General features: G+C 36.9%; 3 protein-coding genes across 3 annotated transcripts; all 3 read right to left on the bottom strand.

Annotated features, from left to right (window-relative positions):
- Positions 1-3960: 3960 nt before the first annotated feature.
- LOC110229929 (receptor like protein 30-like) lies at positions 3961-4458 on the bottom strand. The gene has a single exon (XM_021031104.1). It carries the CDS (start codon positions 4456-4458, stop codon positions 3961-3963), a length of 498 nt encoding a protein of 165 aa, XP_020886763.1.
- Positions 4459-5618: 1160 nt separating this feature from the next.
- On the bottom strand, positions 5619-9037 carry LOC9321603 (receptor like protein 30). The gene is made up of 2 exons (XM_002883346.2): positions 8446-9037; positions 5619-8308 (listed from the first exon to the last, which is right to left on the bottom strand). Exon 2 carries the CDS (start codon positions 7204-7206, stop codon positions 5695-5697), a length of 1512 nt encoding a protein of 503 aa, XP_002883392.2. The 5' UTR covers positions 7207-8308; positions 8446-9037; the 3' UTR covers positions 5619-5694.
- A 97-nt stretch (positions 9038-9134) lies between these two features.
- Positions 9135-10583, bottom strand: LOC9319458 (CBL-interacting serine/threonine-protein kinase 7). The gene has a single exon (XM_021031020.1). The coding sequence runs from the start codon at positions 10514-10516 to the stop codon at positions 9230-9232; it is 1287 nt and encodes a 428-aa protein (XP_020886679.1). The 5' UTR covers positions 10517-10583; the 3' UTR covers positions 9135-9229.
- Positions 10584-11317: the final 734 nt, after the last annotated feature.

Below are 11317 nucleotides of genomic sequence, written 5' to 3'. Positions count from 1 at the left end.
ATGGGCATGGTAGATTTGAAATGAATGGTAATGGTGTGAAATTTAGTATTGGAAGATCGGTTTTACCTGAATCAAAGTACGATTTATTAACAATGAATGATTCTTCTGAAGTGTATAATGGCTTTTCTATATTGCTAAGTGGTGAGGTGGAGTTGCTCAATAATGATGATGTTTCAATTTCGACGATTTATGTAAGACCCAACTCAGCCCACTACGTTTACGAATCTTATATATTAGTTTAGAATCTTATATATTATCCACCAATAATATTATGTAACATAACGTTCATTAAAATTTTTAAAATAATAATTACATAGAAAGATGGAGGACCTTTCTGATGAAACTGACCATGGGTCGGTGGTGAAAACAATGAGGAAGTAGATGAAGCAGAAGAAGTACAGAGTGATAAAGAGGATGAAAAAAAAGAGGATGAGGACGACGAAAAAGAGAAAGGATGAGGAAGGGGACGATGAAGATGACAACTATAAACGGTAATAAAGGTAGTGGCGAAGATTACATTACAACAAGTTGACTGATTTTGTTGTTGAGAAATATGGGATATGACATGTCGGGAATGATGGTGACACTCAACTTACTGTGGGGCTAACATAAAAATTCAGTTGATTATTAGAAACGTGTACGTATACTAATTAACGTGTACGTAACTGAAAAAACATCGATTATTTTGGAGAGAATGGTGATATTCAACCATTTGTGAGTCATAACCATGAGATAAAACATGATTTTTAGAAAAATGTACGTACATTACTAAATATGTACACGAGAAATCATCTGACGGTAAATGTTTGACGTACACATACAAATTGGCATGGTAATTGTAAAGTGAATGGTAATTGTGTGAATTTTGTTCTAGTCTTTGATGATTTAGTCAATACCCGAGTTGATGAGACAAAAATATAAATTAGTATGGCAAGAGAGACATTGTTTGTTGGGAGTGTATTTAGAAAAAAAAAATCAAATAACAATGGCTTCATCTCCAGTAGGAGCGTCGTAGAATACACCCCCACCATCGCCAATATTGGTTTATTATTGTATCAATAAATTTATCTTAACAAATTTAACACACCAATAAAGATGTACGTACATTATTACACGTATACATACATAACTTTTTCAAAAGTATGAGGAACAATATTTTTTCACCATATATTTTTATTTAATTATTATATATGCATGAATTTTATTGAGATATATATGAATAAGTAACAAAATAGCTCAAATTTGGAGTCAAATCATTAATTGTTAGTTTTTTTTGTAGAGGGTGGTTTGATATTTATTACAACCATTTTAATATCGAACCATATACATAAGTTCCACTAAATATTTTTGTGTACGTACACCGTAAATTGCATATACGTACACAGAAGAAATTCGATGAAGGGTATAAATGTAATTTTCCAGTCATCTTCAACCTGAGTATCCTCCTCTGCAACCCTAATTTTGCGGCCGTCATTAGCAGTTATCTCAGAATCTTGTTTTTTTTTACCTTTTGAATTCTCTTTACATATAAATCTTGTAAATTTAGCATATTTTAAATTTGAAAAGCTAAAGTTTTTGAGTTTCCAGAACTTTGTTGTATTTTGTTCGTCGCCAGAAATATGAAATTTGTTTGCTTTTGCTCGTCTCGGCAAGAACGGAAGATAATGAGAGAGTTAAAGAGGAATCGAAACGGAATTCGCCGGAATTTTTTGGGGTTTTGGTCGTTTCCAAGTAGATGAATAATAATGAGAGATTAGATTGAAGAATGGAAACGGTTTCTACTCTGAGTTTTCCTCCTCGAGCTCTTCACTTTCGTCGACTATGTTCTTCGTTTTCCAATGTTGTTTTTAATTCAAAATTTTTTAAAATTAAATAAAACTAATTTTCAGAAACCAAACCAATTGAAAAAAAAACGATACACTTGTGAAAAAAAAAAAAAAAAAAACGAACCAAGTTACACTTCTAGTTGAGGGCAGTTTCGTCAGAAATATGGCAAATTGTCAAACGGTGAAAACCTTTCTCCACTTTGTCAATTGGTAAGACAAAAAATCATTTATGTCCCTTTTGTGAAAATTTCTTATTTACAATTGGGTTTGAAAAAGTGACTACTTACACAATTAAGAGCATGTGTAGTGCATAGAGACTTTGTCTCTCAAATATATTATTCTAATACATATCATTTAATTTAGTTATTTATTTTAATTTTAAATAACAAAAAAAAATTCAAAACCAATTATATGCTGACATGTGTAATGATAGTCTCTCAAAGGGTTTTCAAATGTTGTCAAATGCGAATCGATTCTGGTTTCTCTCTCCCACTTTTTATTATTTTCTTATATTTTATTATTGAGAATCTATGTGAAAACTCTCCACTGTACATGTTCTTAACAAAGAAACCCATTTAACAAAGAACCCAAAAAAAAATGCAAAACAAACGCCTAAGTTCACACAAGTCCTTGAACAAGAAAACTGGACTTCTTTCTCTATAGATTGAGCAGACGAGGTGCCATTTTCAATCATTGAACTTTCTCATCGTTGATCTAGTCATTAACCGTTTTTGCTTAATTCGGTTCGCTTAGACAAAGAAGATGTATTCTGCAAAATTAATAGGTCCTTGGAACATGATTCTACACTATTCAACCGCGACCAATGAAGGAATCACGGTTGCATAACCGAAGACAAAAAGAAAGACGAGAAAACGAAAACAAAAAGTTAACAAAGTAAATGATAGAAAGAATAAAAGACACAAAAACTTGCAATGCCGTGAGAAATGGGTCATCATGAGCAAAGCCACTCGTCAAGATTTTAATTTCTTCTTTCTTAGTAAGGGCCTGTTCGGAGAAGATTCGCAGCGACTATCTCTGCGACAGCTCAAAACGACCGTGCCGGAGGTGATTAACAAAGAAAACGACGACACACATGCAAAACGACAATGACGGAGCAGTCGCTAGAGAAAGAGAAAGCTATCGCTGGAGATAGAGGGGAGTCGCCAGAATTTCTAGCGACCGTTGCCGCAGCTCATTTCAACAGATCCGGCGACTCGTTTTAACAATTATCACTCCATCCACGTTTATTTGCCGTCGCTGTCGCATGTCGCAGCGTCTCTTAAAAGAACATGGCCTAAGTCTTCTATGAACAATAACATTGTGGCCAATAAGATTTTTCCACAAAGTTTCCATGGAATAATAAGTGTATAGTTTTTGGATTTATCTTCTCTGTTTCTAGAAAGATATGAGTGACAGAGACACTACATCTGTTTTGTTCCTCGTAATTTCTACAGAATATTATATCTGATGTAAAATATATGCATTGAATCAACTAAGATAAAGATTCTAGACTCAAATTAGAGATAAATGGATGGCTATGAGTTATTGAATAAAACATGATTTTCAAGACACTTTGTTAATAAAGAGATTTATTACAATGATACATAGGAAACCGACAGGGACCATATTGCACAAACAGCTTAGAACATTGACATTGTTTATAATACAACCACGAAAATGGAAAATTACAAGGATATAATAAACTCCTGACGAACGGAGTACAAACTTGACGAAACCTCGAAAGAGATGGGCTTAACGAGAAAAAATAAACCACTCATGTTTGTATGAAGTGAAGATATATCCGATCACTAATCCACAAAACACACCAGGTCCAAAAGATATCGCGGCTGCTATCCAGTTCAGCATGGGGTCTTCCTGCTCCGATGAAGATTCCTCGGGTTGATGAGATGTAGTAGGAACGGGAACATGATGGCTTTCTTCACAAGGTTCCTGGAAGCCATGTAGTCTAGGATTACCAACGAATGAAGAGCAATTTTGACTTCCAAACTGTGTGCTTCGTGGCACGAATCCTTCAAGATGATTGTAGGATAAGTTGATGTTGGACAGAAACGTGAGTTCCCCAAGACCTCTAGGAATTTCACCGGACAAGTTATTTTGCGATAGTCCTAATATCTCAAGGTTTGTGATATTTTGCCAAGGATGGTGGAATGGTGCCTGTGAATGCGTTGTCTGACAAGTTGAGAAGACGTAATTCACTCAATAGACCAATGGATCCAGGAATATTCCCTGAGAATCGGTTTCCAGAAAAATCAATGGCTTTGAAGCCTCGAAAGATCCTAACAAAATCTGTTTCTACTCCTTTGTACGCCAAATCCATCGAACGGTACGCAGAGAAATCAGATTTCATATAGTTCATGTCAAAACTATTCTGAAACACCGTTGACGTTGCAGTCCAATTGGCAAAATAGTCTTGTGGTAATGATCCATCGAAGTTGTTGTTGGATATGTCTATGATCCTCAAGCTTGGAAACCCTAAATAGGTAGAGGGGTTGTAGATTGGACCATAGAATGCATTTGATCGGAGCCCAATTACTTGTAAGGTTTGCAGAGAGCGTAACCAAAACGGAAACGTGTCCTTGATCTTGTTTCCTGCCACATTCAGAAATTCCATATACTCGCAATTGATCAAAGATTTTGGAATTTTACCCGCCAAATTATTGCCGCTAACGTCAAGTGATAGTAGCGAACAACCGTTGATGAATAAATCTGGTAGGAATCCACTTAAATTGTTGTTTTTCAGATTTAACTCTTCGAACATAAAACGCTTTAAACATTGAGGAATGGAACCAGTAAAATGGTTATCGGACAAATCAAAGATGGCCAAACGAAGATGATGTATTCCCCAAAATCAATAGGTTCTTGGAAAATGTCAAAATGATTCCACCCTATTTAACCGTGAAGAATGAAATACAGAAAACGGTAACAAGAAGTTGACCAAGTATATAAAAAATAAGACACAAACTTGTGCGTCCAATCCACCGCCTCTGTTACTCGCCTCGCCATTGATCTTACAATGCGGAATCGCCTGCTGTCTTTTCCAGGGTCTGCGTTGAACTCTCCTTCTCTTCTTCAAATTTATTTTAGTCGTCTTTCATTTCCTTTGTAATTTTTCTCTTAGTCTGTCTCGCTCTTGTTCCTTTGATAATGGGTTAGCTTTTGTAATCGGTAGATCAGCTTGTAATCTTGTTATTGAATGAAATCTTCACATTAAAACCAAAAAAAACAAAAACTTGTGCGTCCAAGTAAATGCCCTGAGAAATGGGTTTATCATTTAAATAAGTCATGAGATGAAGACAGAGCAAAGCCACTCTTCGAAGTTTATCTTTCTTTCTTAGCAAGTCTCCTGAGAAAAATAACTTTGTGGCCGACAAAATTTCTCCACAAAGATTTGACTCTTTTCTACACAATGTTCACAAATAATAATCATATATACCTTTTTTCTATATTAGCCGGGGGACTTTATGGATTATCTCCTATGTTTCTGGAAAATTTTGAGAACAGAGACTCTTAACTGTTTTGTTCCTCCTAATTCCCACATAATACTAGATTTTATTAATATATATATATATATATATATGTATGTATGTGTTAAAACAACTAAAATAAAGATTCTTTAGACTCAAACTAGAGATAAATATATGGCTATTAAACATATTTTTCAAGACACTTTGTTAAAGCTTAATTTAATAATAACTGAGAAACATAGGCAACCAACATGGACCATATAACACAAAACGGTGAGAATATTACAGTGACAATGTTTATACGGTGAAAATTACAAGGAAGGAACACCTAGCGAACTAGGTTACCGGAGTACAAACTTGACGAACCCGCCAGATAGATGGGCTTAACGAGATATAATAAACCACTTGTGTTTGTATGAAGTGAAGATACATCCGATAACTAATCCACAAAACACACCAGGTCCAAATGCTATCGCGGCTGCTATCCAGTTCAGCAGTGGCTCTTCCTGCTCCGACAAAGATTCTTCGGGTTGCTGAGATGTAGGAACGGAAACATGATGGATTTCTCCACAAATATCATCGAGGCCGTATAGCCCAGGATTACCAACAAATGAAGAACAATTTTGCCTTTGGAACTGTGTGCTCCGTGGCACCAATCCTTCAAGATGATTGTAGGAGAAGTTGATGTTGGAAAGAAACGAGAGCTTCCCGAGACCTTGAGGAATCTTACCTGACAAGTTATTTCGTGATAGGTCTAATGACTCGAGATTTGTAATATTCGCCAAAGATGGTGGGATATTGCCTGTGAATGCATTGCCTGACAAGTTAAGATGACGAAAATCGCTTAATACACCAATGGATCCAGGGATATCTCCCGAGAATCGGTTCCCAGAGAAATCAATAATCTTTAAGCCGTTAAAGATCAGATCAAAATTCATGTCTACTCCTTTATACACCAAATCCATGGAATCTTGGGGAGCACTGTATGGACCCTCTAGGGCTCCGTAAGATATATATTTGACTTTTGACATTTCAGTCGTCGTCCAATTGGCAAAATAGTCTTGTGGCAATGATCCGACGAAGTAGTTGTCGGATATGTCAATGATCCTTATTCTTCCAAACCCTAAATAAGCAGAAGAGTTGTAGATTGGACCATAAAATGCATTTGATCGGAGCAGAAGAATCTTGAAGTTTTGTAGAGATCCCAACCAAAATGGAAACGTGTCCTTGATCTTGTTTCCTTTCACGTTGAGAAATTCCATATTCTCGCAACTGATCAAAGATTTTGGAAGCTTACCCACCAAGTTATTGCGGCTGACATCAAATGATTTCAACAATGTGTAGTTGGTGAATATATCTGGTAGAAATCCACTTAGACTGTTGTTTCGCAGGAAAAGATCTTCAAGAGAAGTGAAATTCTTGAAACATTGAGGGATGGAACCAGTGAAATGGTTGTTTGACAAATCTAACTTCTCTAAAGCTCTTAACTTGCAGATCCATTGAGGAATTGGTCCTTGGAGTGAATTTGAAGCAAGATCCAATTGTGTTAACGTCCCTCCATCGATAACTTGCAATGATTTGCCAAAACTGTTGAAAGAATTATGAGAAAGCTTTACATACTCCAACTTAGAAGAAGAAGATGTCCATATACAGTGAGGTACTTGACCTTCCAACTTGTTGTAAGAAAGATCAAGATCATAGAGGTTGACTAGTTTAGTTAAAGAACTAGGGACTTGTCCTCGGAAATTGTTATGCCTAAGATATAACACTTCAAGTTTGGATGATGAAGATGTATTCCCAAAATCAATAGGTCCCTCGAATTGGTTTCCGCTGCTTAAATCAATCTGAGCTAAGGAAGAAATCTTTAGCAATGATGAGGGAAAATGAGTTGTCATACGCTGAGAATCGCTCCAAGTTGTGGATTTCACTTAGGTAAGAGGAAATCGAGGAGTGAAAGTGATTGGAAGAGAGGTCTATAGAGGTCAAGCTGGTTAAATTGGCTAATACTATATCACCACCAGTGAATTGATTCTCGCTGGGTATATAGTAGAAAGCTTGGTTAAGTTGGAAAAAGATGTAGGAATATTACCTCCAAGATGATTTTTGTGAAGCTTAACGGATTCTAGTTGGTTTAGGTTACCGATTGAAGTCGGAACTTCACCTACTAATTGGTTACGAGAAAGATCTAGAGATGTGAGATGAGAAAGATTTCCTACTGAAGAAGGAATCTCTCCTCGGAGATTGCAATGTGAAAGATCTAGCTCACGAAGATGTTGGAGTTTAAAAAGACCACTGCTAGATTTCAAAGATGTGTTGACAGTAGTAAAATAGAGTTGTAGTGATATCACCTCTCCCAAGATAGCATCACATGTGACACCATCCCAAGAACAGCAGTCAACGGTCTTGTTCCATGTAGTTGTTGGTATATGCAACTCCTTTTGTACCTCTAAAAGAGCATCTCTTTGGTCGCTGCGGCACAGGAACCGTGTGGGAGAAGCGATGGTGTTTGGTAAGGGAAGAAGGCAAAAGAAGAAATAGATGGTAAGAAAGCTATACGATTGGGTTCGAATCATCGTCTCTCAATTTTTGTCTTTGGGAAACGAAGATACTTTGTTTGTTGAGTGGTGAGTGATGGGCTTAACTCACTTCTATTTATAAAAGAAATTTCTCTGTAAGGAGGTTGACTTTGACTAGGCAAGTCTTCCTCTTCATATTAAAGCAGGAAAATTGTGGAATAATTTGTTTTTGGTGGACCTTATCTTACGTCCTTTTTCTTTTAGTGAAGAAATTTTTTAACACCCACCAAGTGTTCGACGAAATGTCTAAGTTATGAAGGATGTATTCCCGCCTATTCTTGCGGCTTTGGATTTTTGTATCGAGGATGTTGAAGATGCGTAGTTGAGCTCATGGGCAGAGAGGCTTAGCAACAAGGAGAGAATGATTATTCGGCCAACATTGATGCCTATGGTGAGCGTGAGCTGACAGAGTATTTACATGCTGCCAACAAGTGAATAAGAGAACCGTTATTGCGTACAATGTAATGATCAAAGTTAATGGAGTCGGTAGCCTAGATGTTATTTATCTGCTGCCAAGAAGTGAATAAGAGAACAGTTATTGAGTTTAATGAAGTTTACCGAATCAGTAGAAGCTGCGAAAAGGCGTATGATTTTAGTTGGGGTCACACCGGGTAAGTGAACATATAATACTCTCGTCCTGATCCTTGCATGCTCTGATATGTATGCGGCATACAGTATGCCTCATAAAGCCAGATGCTACTGTGCTGGGCCAGCTCAATATGGCAGAGAAAGTGTATAAAGAGACGGTTGAATTCATGATGTTGTTGTATATGGAATCTAGATCAATGCTTTTGAGGATACTGGAAACGTTCAGGAAGCGATGAGCTATGTAGAAGCGATGAAATAAGCTTGGCATTTTCTCTGTTATGTTCGACTCTACACTAAAGTTGGCTACTTGAATGAAGGCTGAAGCAATATACAGAAAGCTTCTTCAATCGTGTAACAAGACGCAATACGGAAGATTCAAAGAAGCTCTTTCAAAGAGATGGTTTCATCCGGAATTCAACCCGATGACTCAACGTTCAAATACTTGGAAGTTCGAACCATTCTGATGAAACTCTGGAATGTCGAAAACATAGTGTTCGTAAAATCGAAGAAGCCAGAAAAGAAGAGATTAAGAGAGGGAGGATTAGATCTATGGATCTCAACACTCACATCTGTTCTTGGGATTGCAACGACGACGAGCTTTAAAGTTTCTTAACTTTTGGTTAGATCTTTAGCTGTGTATGTAAATAAAAACTGTTAAAAAGACTATGAAGAGGGAGATTTGATTTCTTCATGAATTATACAAAACTGAACAAAAACAGAACAAAAAGGCTAAAATCCACAAGGCACAATCTATTTACATGATGTCATTGTGCCATGAAAGAACTATATCTTCAAGCTCTGTAATCAAATCAAACCACCGTGAATCATCTTCTTCACCTTCAACAACTTTCACTTCAACCACCACAACATCCACCGTTAACTCAACCGCTTCCACCACAATCACAGTTCTTCCTCTCCCTAATCCAACAACCTTCGCTTCTCCTTCTTTCTTCATCTTCTTCTTCACTACATAACCTAACTTCTCCCCAATCATCTTCGCTTTCTCCTCCACTTCAACAGCCGAAACCTTCGCGGTGAATCTCCTCTCCTTCTTCTTCTTAACCTCAAACAATCCAGAAAGATCTAACCCCGACGACAACGAGATCAAATCGAAAGCAGTAATCGAATTAACACTCGATTTCATCTCCGGTTCCGAATCAAAGATGTTACGATGAAACTCAGAAGTTTCTAGAGATTTTTTGAACCAATTCGTTTTCATAACTGTTTCAATACTCATTCTCGTTACTGGATTTGGATCTAACATCTGATAGATTATCGATTTAGCTTGTTTCGAAATCCAGCTCGGAAATCGATAATCTCTCCGATGAATCTTCCGATACATCGCTGCGATATTCGAATCATCAAATGGAACGTTGCCAACCAAAAGAACAAACAAAATCACACCACAAGACCACGCATCAGCTTTTGCTCCGTCGTATCCTCGCCGCGAAATAACCTCCGGAGCTGTGTAAGCCGGAGTTCCACACGCCGTGTGAAGCAATCCGTTTTGGAGATGTTCCGGTAAAGCTGATAAACCGAAGTCAGAGACCTTGAGGTTACCTTGCTGATCTAAGAGTAGATTCTGAGGTTTCACATCACGGTGAGCGACACCGTCTTGGTGAGAGAATCTAAGCGCGGAAGCGAGTTGTTGAAAGTAACGACGCGCCGTTGATTCAGGAAGACGACCACGACGGAGGACTTTAGAGAAAAGTTCACCACCGGAAGCGAGTTCCATTACGAGATAGATCTTAGATTTGGTTGCCATAACTTCATGGATCTTGAGTATGTTTGGATGATGACGAAGACGACGCATCGCATCGATCTCTCTGATTATTCTTGGTTCCATACCGGATTCGATTGTTTTCTTCTTCTCGATGATTTTAATGGCGACGAGCTCGTCGGATTCGATTGATCGAGCTAAATGGACTTTCGCGAAGCTTCCGCTACCGAGTCGACGACCGAGTTCGTATTTTCCGAGGAGAGTTTTTGCCGGAGTTGTTGCCGAAGATGTTTGGTTTTGCGGCGGAGGAAGTGATTCCATGGCGGCGGGCGGAAGAAAATGGTTGCCTGAGTTTTCTTAAGAGAGGTTTCAGGGACGAATTGTTTGGTGAGTGTCTCTTTTGCTTTTATAGGAAAAAGTGATTTAGTGCTTTTTTTGTTTTTCCGAAACTACCCTTGAATAAATTAGTTTTGATGTCACTGAAAAGTAGAATCTTTTTTACTTGTTAAGTTGTTATACAAATTATTTTGTAATTAATTTCGTTAAGAAAATTTAGGGAAAAAAATATTAATTGTATTTCTCCTTTTGTTTTTTTCTGTCAATTAGTGATAGTGTTTTTTTATTATTAATCAATAATATCACATGTCAATAAATAGTGAAAATTATAGCCCATAAATATAATAAGATGGTTATGTAATGTAAAGTTTAGTACATTATGGTTTGACAGATAATTATCATATGGTTGTTTAATTGTTTAAAAGTTGAGTATTTAATTACCTAAAATACTTGTCGATGTTCTGTAAAAGTGTGTGTTTAAGAGTTATGTGAAGTTGATAAATCATTTCAGTTTTACTTGAAATTTATTGTAAGATCTTCAAAAAATAACTTTAAAATATATGGTCCATTTCAAATTAGGACACTGATTTTAAATTTCCAGCTTTAAGGTTTTAGATAGTAAATGAAATATATACTTTCAATAAATATTGTTGGAATCACATATATTTAAGTAGCAAATCATCACATAGTTAGTAAAAGTGTTTGCAAGAAACCTCTCCAGTCTCCACTACAACACTTTCGGAGACCTCAATAATAGCATCGAGTGGTTTAATTATAAGTTTATAT

This window comes from Arabidopsis lyrata (genome assembly GCF_000004255.2).
Source record: "Arabidopsis lyrata subsp. lyrata unplaced genomic scaffold ARALYscaffold_3, whole genome shotgun sequence".
Classification (NCBI taxonomy): Eukaryota; Viridiplantae; Streptophyta; class Magnoliopsida; order Brassicales; family Brassicaceae; genus Arabidopsis; species Arabidopsis lyrata.
The sequence above is the reverse complement of the archived record's forward strand: the minus strand, read 5'-3'. Positions and strand labels throughout refer to the sequence as shown.